General features: G+C 40.7%; 1 protein-coding gene across 2 annotated transcripts in view; it reads right to left on the bottom strand.

Moving 5' to 3' along the window:
* The window catches only part of GALR3 (galanin receptor 3), a 64,179-nt gene extending 43,719 nt beyond the window's left edge, over positions 1-20,460 (bottom strand). Inside the window, exons 1-2 of one of the 2 annotated variants that reach the window (XM_089674231.1) lie at positions 20,332-20,460; positions 2,111-2,479 (exon numbers count right to left, since the gene is read on the bottom strand). In XM_089674231.1, the coding sequence (XP_089530357.1) occupies positions 2,111-2,457 (347 nt within the window). In that variant the 5' untranslated portion in view covers positions 2,458-2,479; positions 20,332-20,460. Of the gene's footprint in view, positions 1-2,110; positions 2,480-20,039; positions 20,282-20,331 lie in introns of those variants that run through there. The other variant, XM_089674230.1, reaches the window with a different exon arrangement.
* Positions 20,461-20,738: the final 278 nt, after the last annotated feature.

The raw sequence follows: 20,738 nt of genomic DNA, 5'->3' as shown, positions 1-20,738 counted from the left end.
GAGTGTCTGTGCATAACAACTCAAGACACGAGACATCATCTTTCCCAGTTGTATAAACTTTTACTTTGGTCTTCCTCTACATGAATTCCATGTTTCATTAGAGAATGGAAGAAAGAACTCAACACTGAGTTCACTCCACCTCAGCTCAAAAAAATCATTAGACTCACACATGCCTCTTATATAAGAACCAAGGTTCTAAAGTCATGTTTTAAGTTCTTAGCCAGATAGTATAATAGATTGCACAAAAATTTTCAGGAACAGATTCAAGGTGCTGGAAAGAAAGTAATCAAAACGGAACCTTTCCCCATCAATGGTGGTCATGTCCTAAAATCAAGAGCTTCTGGGATTCAATCTCCCCTGATACAGAAGACAACCCTTAAACCAAGTAGGAATACACCCCTCCTCTATTTTTTCCATGATATGCCCCCTCACTTACTTAACGCAGCTGAGAGTCTGATACCAATATTTTGGTAACAAAACGGCTTCTCCCACTATCTTGGTTTGGAGGGGTGTGACGGGATTCACTTTGGGTGGGGGCCCATGGAACACAGCTCACTTTAGAGAGGTGGGGAGACCCCTGTCTCAGCTCCCTATATCCATCCTATGTGTAAGTCACCCTGTGCCTGTTAGGGGTGCAGGGTGGAATGTCCTGATATTGTGTAGACATGTATAGGTGGAGGTTGTTAATTGTTTACTGCCATGTGGTTGTCCCATTGTTCTATTGTTTGTCTTGCTTGGGAGAAAACTATTATGGGATGTATGTGTTTGTGTATTGGCTTGGTGGGGGGTGTCTGCTGTGTGTCTCTTGTTACTAAATGTATTGCCCCACCCTGTGTATATATCTTGTATCTGTGTTAAAATAAAGCAGTCTATCTCCTGGTTTCCTTCAAGTCTGGTGCTGTCTCATCTTGTATGGCCAGCGGTGGTGTCCGTGGATCTGTGTAGGGACAGGGAAGCGGGAGTCTAACGGAAATACCCTAGTGCAGTCTGGGGTCAGTTCCGTTACATTGGTGGCAAGCGGTGGGACTGTGCTTCCAAGCTGTGAACATGTCCAAACCACCACCGGGATTCAAGATCAGCAAAGGAGACGTCGCTCACCCCATTGGAGATATGGACCTGGCATCAGAGTTCCCAGGGCTGCTGCGTACCGTTCTTGCAACATGAAAAGTGTAAGTCCCTGGGACCCATAGACACACGCTACTTAGAAACAACATCAGGGGAAATTAGTGACTTTTATGTTCTGCTTGTTCTAGATAATGGATATCGGGATTTCATATCTAAAAAAATTTAGAGATGCGTACTGTACATAATTCATAACCACAGAAATAATCAAGCACAGTAATGTAATTCATTAGAACAGTAGTATATATATATATATATATATATATAAATAAAATATAGTACTAATATATACTGATATATAACACTGATATAGTAATATAGAACAACAATGAAAGCCAAAAAGATAAGAAAAGCTAAGAAGTAACCTTTGAGTAAAAGGTCAGTATAAAATCTATTACAGAAAGGTTTCCCCTCGAAATCAAATGAGCACAAAAGCGCTTGATTGCTAAATGTGTTCATGAAAAAAAATGCATCACCTCAGTGAGAGAAGGGATTCAGAGGAAGCATGAAAGGAAAAGAATTAACAATTTAAGTAAAACAAGGCAACTAAAGAATTGAGAATGGAATCTGAGTAGCAGAAGATGACAAGACACCTGTGAGTTTGCATGTGTGCATGCAGGGGGTGGTGTGTGGGGATATACTTTCTTTGGTCTACAGAGGCTGTCATGGTTAATAGACTATTTAAGACGTGCAATAGTCCTACAGTCTTACAAAGTATTCAGTATGTTAAGGACGGCATGGTGATTGAAGATGATGACAAATGAAAGTAAAATGCTATAAATAGTAAAGGAAGTGAGTGATGGATGAGAAAGCATATACAGGTGTAATCAATGGAGCTGTGAAGTAGCAAGATAGTGGAAACTTTAGTTTGGGCAGATTCTGCCCAGGTGAGGAAGTCAGGATGATATAGAAATAATAAAGTGATAGGGAATAGTACATAAAGAAGTATTATAAAACATTTAAAGGTAAAATATAAATATCGATTTACCTGTCAACTGAAACGGCAGCCAGGGTGAAACTGCTGGCATACATTGACAAGTAGATGGAGAAGTGAACAGCTTTACAGAGAAAAGCTCCAAATAACCATCCATCCAGGGTGTATATGGTGGCCTGGAAAGGGACACATAGTAGTATAAAACATAAGTCTGCAACCCCCAGGTTTAGAATAAAGAGGTTGGTTGTGTTGTACTTCGTTTGGCCATTTCTCAAGAGCACAACCAAGACTAATCCATTTCCCACTGTGCCCAGAGCAAATATCAGGGAGAAGACCACAGGCACAATGATTCCCCCAGGGGGCAGTTCTGATGTAACAGAGGCATTCCAGGCTTGAGACATTGCTTTGCTGTTGTCACCAGCCCTGTAGAGAATACAGTGAAATGAATACATAGTTAGTCGAGTTGAAGAAAGACACAAGTCCTTTTAGTTCAACCAGCAGATAAAAGTAATAAGTAGAAAACCTCCATATATTGAATACTATACCCACAGTTGACCCAGAGAGAGGCAAAAAATCCTTCCTTATCCCTTGAAGACAATCAGATATTCCCTGGATCAACAATTCCTGGTGTTATTACCCATAAATGTTAATTTATAGTTATATTTTATTTTATATTTTGTGCATTTAGGAATGCATCCAACTCTTAAACAATCTACTGAAATGACCCGAACTAGTTTCATATTTTCACAGCTCTTATTGTGAAGAAGTCTTTCCATATGTGGAGGTTAAATCTCTTTTCCTTTGCCCGCTGTAATTACCTTAAATTGAATAACTCTGCACCTCTGCTTTCACTATATGAGCCTCTTATGTATTTATACATGGTGATCTTCTTAATTGTCTGAATAAATTCAGTTCAGCTAATCTTTCCTCATAACTCGGCTCATCCATGCCTCTTATCAATTTAGTTACCCTTCTCTGCACTTTCTCCAGTTCTTTTACGTGAGCTAGTGCCCAAATTGAACTGCGTATTCCAGATGAGGCCTGACTGAGGCAGCAAGGCTTCAGTTGCATCTAGTGGTTTTGATTTGCTGGCAGAATTGCAGCGTTTCTTCCTGTGATTCCAAATCACACTGCAATCCTGGCAAAACACATTGCTTGTGTTTGTGTGCCATTTCATTGTTAATGGCACCTAAAACGCGGTGCGGTTTTGTCCTGATTGTCACCCAATTTATTGCGTGACAAGCCGCATTTCGCGAAGCTTGTTGACCAAAAAAGGGGAAGGAACTTATTTTGGGCAACAAGCTTTGTGCAATGTGGTTTTGCGCAATTGTCACTCAATAAATTGCACAACAAATGTGGCAAAACCACACTGCTTTTTTAGGGTCATTAAAAGTGAATGCCACACAAGCGTGCATGCTGCAGGATTGTAGTACGATTTGGAATTGCAGGCAGAATCCCAGCGATTCCACCCGCAATCCCAAATCATTAGATGTGAGCGGGTCCTCAATAGTAAGTAAACAGATACATTGTACTCAAGTCTTAAAATGTGCCAATGTATATGTTTTAATGTACACAAAGGTTTTCTTGGGGGGGGTTCAACAAAACACTATTTTTCTTGAGGTAAATTTTCACTGTAACTGGGGATGCGTCCAACTTTAAGTGGATGAACAGCATCTGAGCACTGCTCTACGATCTTGCATCTATCCTATTTGACCGATTCTTTGGTGCTCTGAAACTCCTTGCCTAAATCCTGACCTCTTCTATGAAAATGATCAAATTAGGACAAAAATAATTCAAATTTGCCCAGAGAACGTTTGGCCAGTCAGGCAGAACAAGATGCTGCCAAAGCTTTAAACGCCTTGTGATCTGGACCAACAAGGCCATTTAAACACATACACACTTGCTTATGGATTGCCTAAGGCTTCAGGGCCCAAACACCTTGTTTCTGAAGATTGAAGTCACCCTAAGCTTTCACAACATGCATCTGTCTAAACAGATAGTGCTGACGATGAATCCACTGAGCCAACACTTGCACAAATGCACTTGATGAAATACATAAGTAATATTTGATTACCCAAATAGACACCTTTAGATTGAATCTATCTGTATTTAAACATAATGTTTACAAAATTTCTGAGGGGGTTCAGGGGACAGAACAGAGAATTAGTTAAGGATGAGGTGTTCCTTTAATAGATTTCAGGCACATCAAAACAATACTCACAGCATACTGCTGAATTAAGCAATCTGGAGGATTCCTGATTATTGAGAGATCAGAGGGATGTAAACCCATAAACATGGCTTAAATGAGCAGTGGGAGCTCAAAATTTGTCACCGGTATTTGCTAATGAGAGTGTGCATTGGGTACCTATTTGACCTTTATTACTGGGCTTGTCCCCTAGACAACTCATAGTAAAACTACTCTATTTTAAGGATAGGAAATCTATCTTTCACATGGCTAAACAACTAAAAGATTGTAGGCAGGTACCTGGCTAGAGACAGAAAGTGATTTAGGACACTGTGCTGCAGTGCTCTCCCAGTGGACTTCAGCTGAATGGGTTAATCCCACCTCACCTCCATCCACCACGGGGTTCTGAAAAGCAGAAGGAGCTCAAGAGACTTGATGGTTGGCAGCACTGAATGGGAGACGAAGGCTGAGTACTAGGAGATTTCCTCTTTGCTGCCAGGAGACCGAGTTTCTCCAGGCAGATTCAGAATTGGGCAGACGCTTGAACAGCGGGACTGTTGCCATTAACCTTTTGCTGCTAGCAGAGACTGAGCACATATAGACTGGCCATCTATCTAGCAGAAGCATTATTTACTGCATGCAGACTTTACTGGAACTGTACTCATGTGCACCACCGTAAACACTGGGCCTCAACAATAGCTGAACGCTGAAGAACTAGAGCTAAAGATTGTTCACTCAGATAGCTGCTTCACAAAAATGTTGCCTATTGTCCATAGTAAGAGGTACTTCTTTATTATTATTATTATTATTATTATTATTACATCGAGTTTATATAGCGCCAAAGGGTTTGCTCAGCGCTGTACAATAGGGGGGGACAATACATGGCACAGTACAACAAAAACAGACAGCGTACGAGGGGTAAGAGGGCCCTACTCTTTCAAGCTTACAATCTAGGAATATATATGTTTAGGGTATATATACAGTATGTCATTGTTATGATTCACAGATTCATAGCCATTACTTATTGCTGACTTTGTAGATTACCAGACTTTGTGTATTAACAATGTCCTCTAATTTACTGTAGCCCCATTCTATGCTGCTATAGCCTAGTGAACATATGGTCTAGTGAACTGTGATTGACCTAATCCTTTACTTGTGCATTTACTTTCACACTGCTATTTGCTGCAAATCATGACAATGTTTTGGATTCATTTACCACTAACCAGTTTGTAGTTTGCTTTTTTATACTGAACCTTAGTTGTGTGCAGGGTATCTATATTTGTGCTCCTGGTTGCAGTGCAGTATCAATTTTCTTAACCTGGCATGTTATTTAGGCTGGGCTTCTACTCAGAGTCAAGGCTGAAGCAGGGGCGGACTGACAACTCATGGGGCCCCCGGGCAATAGGGGATCATGGGGCCCCTGTGTCCTTGCCCAACTCAAAAAAGCCTATGAAAAAGGTACCAGGGGCATCTCATGAGGCCCCCTACTGACCCCAGGCCCTCAGGCAGTGCCTGAGTTTCCAAATGGTCAGTCTGCCCCTGGGCTGAAGAATAGAGAACCCAGTCTGCCAAGCAGATACTGCGGGGGTAACACTACAAGAGAATACCTACAATAGGAATTGTAATACTATTTTTCATGATCTCTCTACTAGCATTCAAAAACATTGCTTAGGCCAGACTAAGAGATGAAAATCTGACACAACAGCATGGTGTATTCTGAAAAATTAAGAATTGTGGCAGGCGGCAACACCCAACACACACCCACATCTCCTATAGAAGCCACAGAATGGTAGGATTGTAACCTTGGTATTGCGGTTGACTTTACTGAAATATCTTTACTTACATTTTTTTGTTCCTCTTTATCTGTAAGATTCTTTCTTCACAACTGTGAATACAAACTGTACCTGTACTCTATTTGATCTGTTTACCATGCAGTTTTCTTTCTTATGTAATCCTCAAGGTATATGTGTACCAGAGGGTTGCTTACATATTCACTTTCTTAACTTTGAAACTCCTCTATCTCTGGCAATTGTGATTGTTCACTCTTCCATTGTTTTATGGAAGCTATGACCTTAAATTTCCTTAGTTCACTCTAAGGTGTTTCATCAGGCCCATTTGATACAGTCAGGTCCATAAATATTGGGACATTGACACAATTCTAACATTTTTGGCTCTATACACCACCACAATGGATTTGAAATGAAACAAACAAGATTTGCTTTAACTGCAGACTGTCAGCTCTAATTTGAGGGTATTTACATCCAAATCAGGTGAACGGTGTAGGAATTACAACAGTTTGCATATGTGCCTCCCACTGCTTAAGGGACCAAAAGTAATGGGACAGAATAATAATCATAAATCAAACTTTCACTTTTTAATACTTGGTTGCAAATCCTTTGCAGTCAATTACAGCCTGAAGTCTGGAATGCATAGACATGACCAGATGCTGGGTTTCATCCCTGGTGATGCTCTGCCAGGCCTCTACTGCAACTGTCTTCAGTTCCTGCTTGTTCTTGGGGCATTTTCCCTTCAGGTTTGTCTTCAGCAAGTGAAATGCATGCTCAATCGGATTCAAGTCAGGTGATTGACTTGGCAATTGCATAACTTTCCACTTCTTTCCCTTAAAAAACTCTTTGGTTGCTTTTGCAGTATGCTTTGGGTCATTGTCCATCTGCGCTGTGAAGCGGCGTCCAATGAGTTGTGAAGCATTTGGCTGAATATGAGCAGATAATATTGCCCGAAACACTTCAGAATTCATCCTGCTGCTTTTGTCAGCAGTCACATCATCAGTAAATACAAGAGAACCAGTTCCATTGGCAGCCATACATGCCCACGCCATGACACTACCACCACCATGCTTCACTGATGAGGTGGTATGCTTAGGATCATGAGCAGTTCCTTTCCTTCTCCATACTCTTCTCTTCCCATCACTCTGGTACAAGTTGATCTTGGTCTCATCTGTCCATAGGATGTTGTTCCAGAACTGTGAAGGCTTTTTTAGGTGTCGTTTGGCAAACTCTAATCTGGCCTTCCTGTTTTTGAGGCTCACCAATGGTTTCCATCTTGTGGTGAACCCTCTGTATTCACTCTGGTGAAGTCTTCTCTTGATTGTTGACTTTGACACACATACACCTACCTCCTGGAGAGTGTTCTTGATCTGGGCAACTGTTGTGAAGAGTGTTTTCTTCACCAGGGAAAGAATTCTTCAGTCATCCACCACAGTTGTTTTCCATGGTCTTCTGGGTCTTTTAGTGTTGCTGAGCTCACTGGTGCGTTCCTTCTTTTTAAGAATGTTCCAAACAGTTGTTTTGGCCACACCTAATGTTTTTGCTATCTCTCTGATGGGTTTGTTTTGTTTTTTCAGCCTAATGATGGCTTGCTTCACTGATAGTGACAGCTCTTTCGATCTCATCTTGAGAGTTGACAGCAACAGATTCCAAATGCAAATAGCACACTTGAAATGAACTTTGGACCTTTTATCTGCTCATTGTAATTGGGATAATGAGGGAATAACACACACTTGGCCATGGAACAGCTGAGAAGCCAATTGTCCCATTACTTTTGGTCCCTTAACAAGTGGGAAGTACATATCCAAACTGTTGTAATTCCTACACTGCTCACCTGATTTGGATGTAAATACCCTCACATTAAAGCTGTCAGTCTGCAGTTAAAGCACATCTTGTTCATTTCATTTCAAATCCATTGTGGTGGTGTATAGAGCCAAAAATGTTAGAATTGTGTCGATGTCCTAATATTTATGGACCTGACTGTATAAATCTGACTTCAGCCACTTATTGTTCACATCTGTGATCAGGGCTGCTGTTAGAAACCACAGGGCCCCCATACAGCCAACCTGACAGGGGCCCACTTTAAAACCCCCCCAAAAACACAGTTTACTATGCTTCAGTTATGAATGGACACAAGGAGTGATCAGTACCAATCACTCATTGTGTTCATTCAGGAAAGGATGGGGCTGGTTAATGTGACATATTTATCAGACCCTTCCACCTAATCTCCATCCTGAAGGATCCTATTGTGTGCTTGCAGCTGCCAGTGGGAAGGAGAGGAGGGAAGCCGGCACTGTGGGGGGCCCAGGCAGCTGGGTGAATTAGATGTGCCCAGCAAGTGGGATTGGCATTGTGGGAAGGGGGGGGGCAATTACTGGAACTGATCCCCTGTATCGCTTTCTCTGCAACAGCTGAAAACCAGCTGCAGGGAGAGGAGAAGAATCCAGCTTTCAGATGCTGCAGAAAGAGCCATACAGGGCATCGGTTCCAGTAATTGCCCCCCACTGTTCTTATCAGTCTCCCTGCCCACATCCAATTCACCCAGCTGCCTGGACCCCCCTGTTGGCCTGGGTCCCATACAGAAGGACTGGTGGTACCCCCTTATCCACGGCCCTGTTTGTGATAGGTGAGAATAATTAATAAAATAATTTTTTTCCCTTTTGCAGGCCATAAACTATGTGATTTTCTTTCCTACAACCAGTCAGAGTTGATGGGGGAAACCCTCTTGTGGAGCTATTGTGTTCTCCTGGTGGGGGGGGCACAGGGAGAACACTGTGATTCTATTGCTAGTGGCTAGAGATGAGCGAATCGAACTTGGCGAAGTGGAATTCGTTTCGAATATTAGGAAAAATTCGATTCGCACCGAATCCGAAAATTAGCAAACTTCGGATGCACGAATCGAATTTTTCCCGATCGGCCGATTTTCATCCCTTCTACAGCCGGCAAAAAGTGTCCCTGCAGAGAGCTCCGCTATTTCTGACAGTTCTCTGACAGTTCCTTCACATTTACAGCGGTTGAAACATTGTATCTATTTGGTTTTTTTTTGTTTAGGATACAGATGTTTTTATTCGGAAACAAATAGATACAATGTTTCAACCGCTGTAAATGTGAAGGAACTGTCAGAGAACTGTCAGAAATAGCGGAGCTCTCTGCAGATACACTTTTTGCTGTACTGGAATTCCTCTTCTTTTCATTCTTCTTCTTCTTTTCATTCTTCTTCTTCTTCTTCTTCTTTTCATTCTTCTTCTTTTCATTCTTCTTCTTCTTCTTTTCATTCTTCTTCTTCTTCTTTTCATTCTTCTTTTCATTCTTCTTCTTTTCATTCTTCTTTTTCTTCTTTTCATTCTTCTTTTCATTCTTCTCATTCTTCTTTTCATGCTTCTTTTCATTCTTCTTCTCATTCTTCTTTTCATTCTTCTTCTTCTTCTTCTTTTCATTCTTCTTTTCATTCTTCTTCTTCTTTTCATTCTTTTCATTCTTCTTCTTCTTTTCATTCTTCTTCTTCTTTTCATTCTTCTTCTTCTTTTCATTCTTCTTTTCATTCTTCTCATTCTTCTTCTCATTCTTCTTCTCATTCTTCTTTTCATTCTTCTTCTTCTTCTTTTCATTCTTCTTCTTCTTCTTTTCATTCTTCTTTTCATTCTTCTTCTTCTTTTCATTCTTCTTCTTCTTCTTTTCATTCTTCTTTTCATTCTTCTTCTTTTCATTCTTCTTCTTCTTCTTTTCATTCTTCTTTTCATTCTTCTCATTCTTCTTTTCATTCTTCTTCTTCTTCTTTTCATTCTTCTTCTTCTTCTTTTCATTCTTCTTTTCATTCTTCTTCTTCTTTTCATTCTTCTTCTTCTTCTTTTCATTCTTCTTCTCATTCTTCTTTTCATGCTTCTTCTTCTTCTTTTCATGCTTCTTCTTCTTCTTTTCATTCTTCTTCTTCTTCTTTTCATTTTTCTTCTTCTTCTTTTCATTCTTCTTCTTCTTCTTTTCATTCTTCTTTTCATTCTTCTTCTTCTTTTCATTCTTCTTCTTCTTCTTTTCATTCTTCTTTTCATTCTTCTTCTTCTTTTCATTCTTCTTCTTCTTCTTTTCATTCTTCTTTTCATTCTTCTTCTCCTTCTTTTCATTCTTCTTCTTCTTCTTCTTCTTTTCATTCTTCTTCTTCTTCTTCTTCTTCTTCTTCTTCTTCGTCGTGCCCCGTGACTGCCCAAATGAGTGAAGTGTGCGGTGATTCTAAGATCGACGGCACTCATCTGCATGTCATACTGACTGACAGTATTATTTCTCTTCCCCAGCAGACTCCAAGGGCATTTAAATTAAAGGTACAGTGTTCTGCACTAATATAAAGGCTCTCTGAAGCCTAGAAACCCTTTTAACAAGTTAAATTCGCAGCGAATAAATTCGCATCGAATCGAATTTCTTCCGCAAATTCGGCGAATCAGCCGAATCGAATTTTTGAATAATTCGCTCATCTCTACTAGTGGCTATAGCTGCTAGTTATATTCACATGAAATATCCAACAAGCTGATTGTACCCAAATCGTACAACAATCAAATTGGGTACAATCAGCCTGCCATTGATGGTCAAATCGAATCTCAGCCGGTCCCTGCTGAACCTATGGCTGGCTCTACTCTTTACCTTTGAGTTTACAGGCATACACCTTCCCCCAACTCCAGTTTATGTTATGACACTTAAAGTAGTACTAAAGCCTCATATTTTTTTAATTGAAATAGCATCCTTATACACAGGTTGACCAAAAAAAATGTTTTTCTTCAAAAGAAGACTGGAAACACTTTTAACTTGTACTGTTCACCACCACAGCCTTTCTCCCTGGACTTCCTGCAAAAGGATGGCTCCACTGCGAGACAGTGAAGCCAGCTGAGGGCCAAGAACCCGAAGCAGTGAACTTTGAACCTGCCCAACAGAGAGGAGGGGCAGACGTATGAAGGAAAAGAAGCAGCAAATAAGGTGAGTACTAAGGTCAGGAGCTGTAGATTATATTAAAATTTAAGAGTTTAATAACACTGTAGGCTTTACTATGTTGGGGCAGTGGGTAGGGTAGGTTGAATTATTATTTGCAAATACTCTTGTTGCACCTTTCTCTACATTATTACTGCTTATTTTCTTTTGTTCTTAAAGCGGAACTTTACTCTCTCAATCCTTATGCTGGAAGCTAAGATAGATGGGAAGGTACAGTATTTTATATTTACTTTTCTTCAGTTGCTTACTCTTCTTGGCCCGGGCCAAAATGATGTCATACATCCCAGGATTCATTATCTGCAGTTTTTTTCTTTCATCTGGATGTGGGGGGAGGAGCTTTCTCAGCTAAGCACAGCCTCCTACCTGCATGCCTGACCTTGCAGGAGTATACAGATGACCCATTATATTATACTGCACATGAGTGGGATTTCCTAGGGTGTCCTCACAGTAAGAAACAATGGATTCCAGGAAGTAAACGAATGCTCATGAATCATCTGCCCTTGCTCAAGATGGTCATTTATAGAAACGCTGGGGTGTGTTTTTCAAAGTGATTTCTCAGCAAAATAAAGCACAGAGACATGGATGGATAGGGAGTTTGCTTTGAATATTAAATATGAATTAACCACTTGCCTACCGGGCATTTATACCCTCTTTCTTACCAGGCCAATTTTCAGATTTCAGCACTGTCGCATTTTGAATGACAATTGCGTGATCATGAAACACTGTACCCATATGAAATTTTTATAATTTTTTTTCACACAATTAGAGCTTTCTTTTGGTGGTATTTACTCCCTGCTGGATATTTAATTTTTTGCGCTATAAACAAAAAATAGCAAAAAAAGTGAAAAAAAAAAGATTTTCTTTGTTTCTATTATACAATTTTGCAAACAGGTAATTTTTCTCCTTCACTGATGTGTGTTGATGAGGCTGAACTGATAGGCAACACTGATGGGCACTGATAGGCGGCACTGATGGGCACTGATAGGCAGCACTGATGAGGTGGCACGGATAGGCGGCACTGATGGCCACTGATAGGTGGCACTGATAGGCAGCACTGTTGAGCTGGCACTGATGATGGGCACTGACTGGCGGCACTGCTGGGCACTGATGGGTGGCACTGCTGGGCACCGATCATCACGGCACTGATCATCAGTGCCCTGATGATCGGTGCCGATCCCTCCTCTGACAACTGCCATTCACAGCGTGAGGAAAGTGCAGCCGACAACCGGCAATTGCATTTCCCGGTGATCAGTGTGTCATTGGATACAGCTGATCACGTGGTAAAAGGCCTCTGTGATTGGCCTTTTACCATTTCACGTGATCAGCTGTGTCCGTAGGACAAAGCGATCACGGAGATTGCCAGGTGCGTGCCCCCAGGGGCGTGCAGGAGAGCGCGTTCTTGGAGGACGTCATATGACATTCACCCAGAACTGGCCGGCCGCAGTGCAGCCGTCATTCAGCTATCTGCAGTCGGCAAGAGGTTGAGCAGTGTTTTTTATTTGTGATGATCAGATGCAGTGTAGTTCTGCTTTAAGCTTTATGTAATTCTTGATTAAAGTAACATTAGCCAGCTCAACATTCTTTGACATATTTGGCATTAAATGTTCCAACATTCCCTACAAACTTGTGGAGACAGCAGGAAGAAGAGCATCTGGCTACCTAGTGGAGTCTATTGACAGACAAACATGCCTGCCCATACCAACTCTTATTGAATACAACTAGTGTCAAGGCCTGAGTTTAAACCTAGAACCTTTGCTGTGTGTGGAAATTACTCTTCTTGCTGAGCCGGAATGGTGGACAGGTCCATGGACTATTCCTTTAACTGCCTTCTGCCCGCCATATAAGGAAATTACGATCGCAGCATGGTTCTCTCGTTCTGTGAGGACGTCATATGATGACCTCTCACTCCAACCGTGGTGAGTGTCCCCGAGGGCGCGCAGCGATCAGTGGTGCACTGTACCACAGGGACACAGCGGATCACCGATCAACGGAGAGAGCCAAAGGCATCGGCTCTGTCATGTGGTCAGCTGTGTACAATCACAGCTGATCTCATGTAAATAAGGAAATGCCGGTTATCAGCATTTCTCTCCTCACGAGCTGTCAAGCTGACAGCTCGTGAGGAGAGCCGGTAATCGCCATTACTCAGAGGGGACATGTACACTGATCATCAGGGCACTGATGATCAGTGTGCCCTGATCATCAGTATACCCCATCAGTGCCACCTGTCAGTGCCCATCAATGCCACCTGCCAGTGCCCATCAGTGCCACATATCAGTGCCTACCAGTACACATCAATTCCACATATCAGTGCCTATCTGAGCTGTCTTTCAGTGCCACCTATCAATGCCAGTCAGTGCTGCCTATCAGTGTCGCCAAACAGTGCCAGTTAGTGCCACCTAACAATGCCAGTCAGTGCCGCCTATCAGTGCCGCCTATCAGTGCCAGTCAGTGCCGCCTATCAGTGCCGCCTATCAATGCCATATATGAGTGCTGTCTTTCAGTGCCCATCAGTGATGCCTGTCAATGCCCATCAGTGCCACCTACCAGTGCCTCCTCATCAGTGCAGCCTATCAGTGCCCATCACTGCAGCCTCATTAGCGCACATCAGTGAAGGAGAAAAATCACTTATTTACAAAAAAAAAACCCAGGGGTGATTAAATACCACCAAAAGAAAGCTCTATCTGTCTAAAAAAAAAATGATAAAAATTTAATATGGGTACAGTGTTGCATGAGGAGAGCCGGACATGTACACTGATCATCAGGGCACTGATGATCAGTGTGCCCTGATGATCAGTGTACCCCATCAGTGCCACCTGTCAGTGTCCATCAATACCACCTGCCAGTGCCTACCAGTGCACATCAATGCCACATATCAGTGCCCACCCATCTGAGCTGTCTTTCAGTGCCACCTATCAGTGCCAGTCAGTGCCACCTATCAATGCCAGTCAGTGCCGCCAATCATCTCCGCCTATCAGTGCCAGTCAGTGCCGCCTATCAGTGCCAGTCAGTGCCGCCTATCAGTGCCGCCTATCAGTGCTGCCTATCAATGCCATACATGAGTGCTGTCTTTCAGTGCCCATCAGTGATGCCTGTTAATGCCCATCAGTGCCACCTACCAGTGCCTCCTCATCAGTGCAGCCTATCAGTGCCCATCAGTGCAGCCTCATTAGCGCACATCAGTGAAGGAGAAAAATTTATTATTTACAAAATTTTATAACAGAAACTTTCAGTTGTTTTTGGTTTGTTTAGCAAAAAAATAAAAAAACCCAGAGGTGATTAAATACTACCAAAAGAAAGCTCTATCTGTCTCAAAAAATGATAAAAATGTAATATGGGTACAGTGTTGCATGACCGCGCAATTGTCATTCAAAGTGCGACAGCGCTGAAAGCTGAAAATTGACCTGGGCGGGATGGGGTATAAGTGCCCAGTAGGAAAGTGGTTAATGATCCTGCCTTGACCTTGAATTATTTTCTCCTCCAAAGAACTTCCTGCTTTAAGCCATATCTCTGCACTTACTGTTTGCCAGATTTTTGTGCCTTCTCCAGCCAGTATCTCACTCTCGTCTCTCCTGCTGCCATCCGTACCTTCACTACCACCCGCTCCCAACCTTTTGCTTGTTCCTCGACTGTGCTTCTGCCTGATCCCAACCTGCATTCACTTGTTACCAATCTTTGGATTGTTTGCTAACTACGCTTCTGTTTGATCTCTACCTGCTATATCCTCTACTGGACCCTGGCTTGCTCACCCCCTGGTGGGGTGATCCTGAGGACCGGTAACCTGGCAAAACCCATCTCCGCCATCAGAAGCTCTGGTGAAAATCGGTTAGTGCTTAGAGCCTCCAACTCAGGTGAGCCCATGTCATCTGCCAGGGTGACCTGCTGGTATATCTATCCTGCTGGATGGTGGGAGCCTCTCTGCTGCTATAGCAGTTCCACTTTAAGTTTTATTACAAGTGTTGTTACTTGATGAATTCTATGTTGACATGTGTTTTCTATATCATTATTGCACTGTATGTCAAACTCCTGCTATTGGGGATGACCCCTGGAACTGGGATTGTTTTCTTACCTCACATGGTGCATGTCCATAGATTGTATATATGATAGTAATAGATAATATTTCAATATTATACATGCGGCCTAAAGAATAAGATCAAATGGTCCCTTGTATTCAGAAATGTGTTCTCCACAAGTTGCCCAAATGTATCACTCAGTAAATTTATCTTAAGATTGGGATGTATCCATCCTTATTACAAAAAACTAACATGCTTCAGTTGGTGATGTTAGAATTGACCCTCTTGGCACTTTTTATGTATTATACTTACAGTAACCTTTGCAGATACTCTCTTTACCATTCTTAACATATGTATCCCTCCTCCATTTCAAGTAAATGCTGTGAATACAATAATGCCAAAGTACTCTTACTTGCCAAAGGCCCTATCATAATTGCAGGAGATTTTAATGCAAATATGTAGCTTGAACTGACAAGCTAAATGGTCCTTTTACAACAACAACCCTTCCACTTTCCTTGGCTGACAATTATACATTGACCGGTGTTTGGCAGTGGAAACATCCCATCTCTAAACCTATTTAGAATTGATATCACATTTGTCTCCCATGACACTCTGGTTGGTACCCAGGATATCAGATATTTTCCTAGAGCAATATCTGATCATTCATCATGCCATTTGTATGTGCCAGCTCCCAGGATTGCAGACCTAGAAGATGGGTTCTCTATGGCTGAACATAGATACAATAAAATATCATTGCATGATTGTGTTAGATGTATTGGACAACTAACAGTTCTATTAAAGATAGAGTCTATTCTCCAACTGGGAATCAGTTAAAATAGTAATGTGGGATGTCATTATGGTTTCTGTAGGTTTGCATAAGGAATTCATTCTGCAAGTGCTTAAGGTTGCAGATAACTCTGATACTTTGGCTGAGGCTAAATGCATTCTATCGCCTATGGAGTACAGTTATTAAAAATAGAATGCAGCAGAAAGAGCATACCATTTTCAAGTCTGAATTATCCTCAAATCCTCAAAGGCTGGGCCTTAATAGAATACCTGCTGACTGGTCTGATGCATGTGACTTTACAAGTTCATCCACTCAAAAGAACAAAGACAAAAGTCCATCCAATTCAACCATTTAAAAAAAAAAGTTATAATCCTATACCCACAGTTGATCCAGAGGAAGGCACCCCCCCCCCCTCCCCAGCAAAGCATGATCCAATTTGCTCCTGCATGGGCAAATATTCCTTCCTGATCCCCTAAGAGGCAATCAGATATTCCCTGGATCAACTTTACCTATAAATGTTAGTATCCAGTTATATTCTGTGTATCTAAGAAAGAATCCAAGCCTTTTTTAAAGCAATCCACTGAGTTGACCAGAACCAACTTTTGAGGGAGTCTATTCCACATTTTTGCAGCTCTCACTGTGAAGAAACTTTTCCATGTTTGGAGATTAAATTTCTTTTCCTCGAGATGCAAAGAGTGCCCCCTTGTCCTCTGTAATGACCTCAGGGTGAATAACTCTACACCGAGTTCACTATATGAACCACTGATGTATTTATACATGTTGATCATATCCCCCCTTAATCTCCTCTTCTCAAGAGAGAATAAATTCAGTTCCTTTAACCTTTCCTCATAGCTGAGCTCCCCCGTGCCTCTTATCAGTTTGGTTGCCCTTCTCTGTACTTTCTCCAGTTCCCCAATGTTCTTTTTGTGAATTGGTGCCCAAAACTGAACTGCATATTCCAGATGAGGTTTTACTAATGATTTGTACAGGGGTAATATGATATCTCTCTCTGGAGTCTATACCTCTTTTAATACAAGAGAGGATTTGTCTTGCTTTAGAAACCACAGCTTGGCATTGCATGCCATTATTAAGCTTGTGATCTACAAGAACTTCCAGATCCTTCTCCACCATTAATTCCCCCAGTTGTCCTCCCTCTAGTATGTATGATGCATGCATATTCTTAGCCCCCAAGTGCATAACCTTACATTTATCAACATTAAACCTCATTTGCCACATAGTTGCCCAATTAAACAGTGCATTGAGGTTGGCTTGTAAGTTGGAGACATCCTGTAAGGACGTTATTCCACTGCACAGCTTGGTTTCAACTTGCCATTACCTGAATAAAAAAAACTGCCACTAAATACCATTTTACTTTGATGGAATATAACACTACTAGAATTAACAAACTTACATTTAAGTGGATTACTGATATTCCTAGTACCATAAATATAGAGTGGGAAAACATGCTATCTACTGCCACCCCTACTGTAATTTCATCCAAGAACAAGTTAGTTCAAATTAGGTTTCTACATGGAGTATACTATACCCCACAACGTCTATACAGGATGGGGAAATCTCAGATGTTACCATCTGATTGTACAAACTCTGCTACATCTACTAGCAACTATGTAGTGTAAGGGTCTACTTGATTATATACAGGTTGGCTGGATAGTTTAGGTAGGTCCTCATATTACATAATTTTGAAAGATATGAAGTTGATGACCCAGAGATTGGATGGTCAGATTGTAAAATATGGTGAGCCTTAGCAAACATCTGAGCACCATAACTCTCCCTCCTGTTTTAGATGCTATCATTGAGAAAGTAAAATCCTTTAACCACTTGCCCTCCAGAGGATTCACCCCCATTCCTGACCAGGCCATTTTTTGCAATAGGGTACTGCGTTGCTTTAGCTGACAATTGTGCGGTAATGCAACACTGTACATAAATTAAATCGATGTCATTTTTTTCCCACAAATAGAGCTTTCTTTTGGTGGTATTTTTTATTTTTGTGCGCTATAAACAAAAAAAAAACCTGTCAATATTGAAAAAACAAACAAACAATATTTTTGACTTTTTGCTATACAACATATCCAATGAAAAAAAAAATAAAAATTTCTTCACAAATTTAGGCCAAAGTATTATGCTACATGTCTTTGCTAAAAGAAATCCCAATCCATGTAAATGAATTGGTTTATGTGAAAGTTATAGTGTCTACAAATGGCGGTATATATATTGGAATTTTGTTTTTAATACTAGTAATAGCGGTGATCAGCGACTTATAGTGGGACTGCAATGGGCATTCTAATACTGCGTGGGAACTGACTAACAGCCAATGACATCTCCAGTGACACTAATACAGTGATCAGTGCTAATAAAAAGCACTGACACTGTACTAATGACACTGAGCAGGAAGGGATTAACATCTGGGGTGATCAAAGGGGTTAACTGTGTGCTGTGTTGTGCTTACACTGTGTGCTGTTTTACTAGGGAGACATGCTGCTTTCTCTCTCTCTGCTGTACAGAGAGAGAGAAAGCAGCATGTCCATGCTGACAGGAGAGAGATCTATGTTTGAACCAAATGGCAGCCGATAATCACCAGCTGGGACCCAGCGATTAACATCCGCTGCAACCAAGGGCAGCACGAGTAGGGTGGAGCAAGCGTGCGCCCCCTAGACGGACCTGCAAAATCACGTATATATACGTGATTTTGCGCAGAGCGGCCGCACTGTAGCAGTATATCTGTTATAGGGCAGTAAGCAAGTGGTTAGCCCATAGGCTGCCGCCCAAATTTTGACCAAACCTAATCATGTTGGGTAAACCAGTGGATCAAGCTGGACTCCCTGGACCTGGGATAGGCAACCTTTGCTGTGCAGTTCTGGTAAAACTACAATTCCCATGCGGCACTGCAAGACTCTGATAGCCATAAATACTATTCCCAGAGAAAAGGGCATAATAGGATTTGTAACTTCATGACAGCTGGGGAGCCAAGGTTGCCTAACCATGCCCTAACCTCTCTAAAGCATACTCTGTTCTACTATGTCTACTATGTGTAACTTATAGACTAGTACTACTAGGATGTAATGACACAGCACTTAGGACAAACTGATTTTCTGTGTTTGAACCATAATGCTTCTGTATAGGGATTATACATCAGTGCATTGTAATGTAATTGTCAAATAATGTGCCTTTCTGACTTATGTTTATATTTGTTGTTATACCTCTAACAACTTTTGAAAAACCAATAAAAAGTATCTATTTAAAAAAAATCATTTTTCCCATACATATTAACATATTAGGTAATTTTCTCAGTTTAAGAGATATTTAATGCTTTAATAACTCAACACCACAGAAAATCATTCCCATTGCCACATTGGTAGTTGATGCTTTCAAAGAGTTCCAGAGAGGTGTACAACACACAAAGCATATTGTTTTTTCAAGCAGAAACCAGACTACCATGATTTGATCTAAAACTAAAATATGTGGAATATGTCTTTTCAGCACTAATCAGTGTTGTGTCAAATGAGAGCTGTCATGCAAATCTAACACAAAATATATTTAAAATTATATTTTTAGTACACAGATCTAGATATGCTATCTGCAGAACAGTTGAAAACATAAATGATAATAATAAATACTGAATATTACAATATAGATAACATATGATTTACGTATCTAAAGGAAACAACTAAGTTTGGTCATCATTAGTGAAGGTGAATGGAAAAACAAATGTATTTATTAAAGATAAAACTAAAAAAACATATAAACATAGTGATATATAGGATTATTGAATGATATAGAAAACAATCTACATATCAGTATAATATATAACTGTTGTTCTTTGTACAAAACTATATGCACACAACACCTTAATATACACTGATTAGAACACAGTTCAAGCTTTTTACAAATCATACAAGTCAATTTTCACACGTACCTTTGCGATCAAGCATCAGACATGCAGAGGAATCTTTTGAGTTACAGATTTCCTTCATCCTTGCACATTAGACATTTGTAAACACAATATTTTAATCAAACAATAAACCCACATAATGATCACCACAGCATTCCATTATCACGTGAAGCTGTACAGCTAATCTGCAAAAGCTAATTGCATTTCCAGTGGTCACGGTCTTTCTATTCAAGTCACTTCTAACAAATGCTTAAATGTCCAGGTAGACAAATATTCTGGTTAACTGATCAAGATCTATGGTATGTGTATGTATGATGCAACATTCCAGATTACCTGTTCGATCCTCTGTTTTCCACCATATGTCATTGTGGTAGAGTGTGTGCTGCAAGATCTGTCAAATATGTTATGTTAATACTGCATGCTTGTGTTTCAGTAGGTTTCTCAGATATGTGCCTCTGGATTTCTTGCGGTCAGTTACATTTATGCATAGGCAGCAAACACCATGTATATGTAAATGAGTTTCTGTAGAAGTATTTATGAGTCTCCTGTGGCTTTCTGTATGTACGCTGTTGCTGTACAGTGTTTTGTTGTGTGCAGTATGTATAAAAAATGTTTTCTTCCTTACCTCCTGTCTAAGCTGCTGTACTTGTTTCATCTCTCTCTCTATGCAGCTCTCTCTCTATTCTCCCTCCTCCTGTTACACTCATACCATCCCTCCTGCTTTCGCAGTCTCTTTCCTTCCTTTTGATTTTGATATGGCTTGTCTTCATGCACACGGATTGTCCTACTCAATCTACTTGTCTCTCTTATAATATTTATATTTACATTATACACCTTAATTCCAAAAGACAATTTTTTTATTTTCTATTTTCTTCTTAACAAAAACCTGTTAATACTTCAGCAATTAAAGACTAAAGATATGTGTTATTATGTGTCTGTACTTGTCAACTCTATATCTTGTCATTATAAATGTTTCTGTCCTTCAATCACTTATCCATCTATAGCACACTTCGTATATATGTGTAAATATTA

The sequence above is a fragment of the Staurois parvus genome, unplaced genomic scaffold (assembly GCF_062004578.1).
Source record: "Staurois parvus isolate SC_StPar_1 unplaced genomic scaffold, SC_StPar_1.0 ptg000149l, whole genome shotgun sequence".
Classification (NCBI taxonomy): domain Eukaryota; kingdom Metazoa; phylum Chordata; class Amphibia; order Anura; family Ranidae; genus Staurois; species Staurois parvus.
This window is presented reverse-complemented; position numbering and strand designations above follow the sequence as displayed.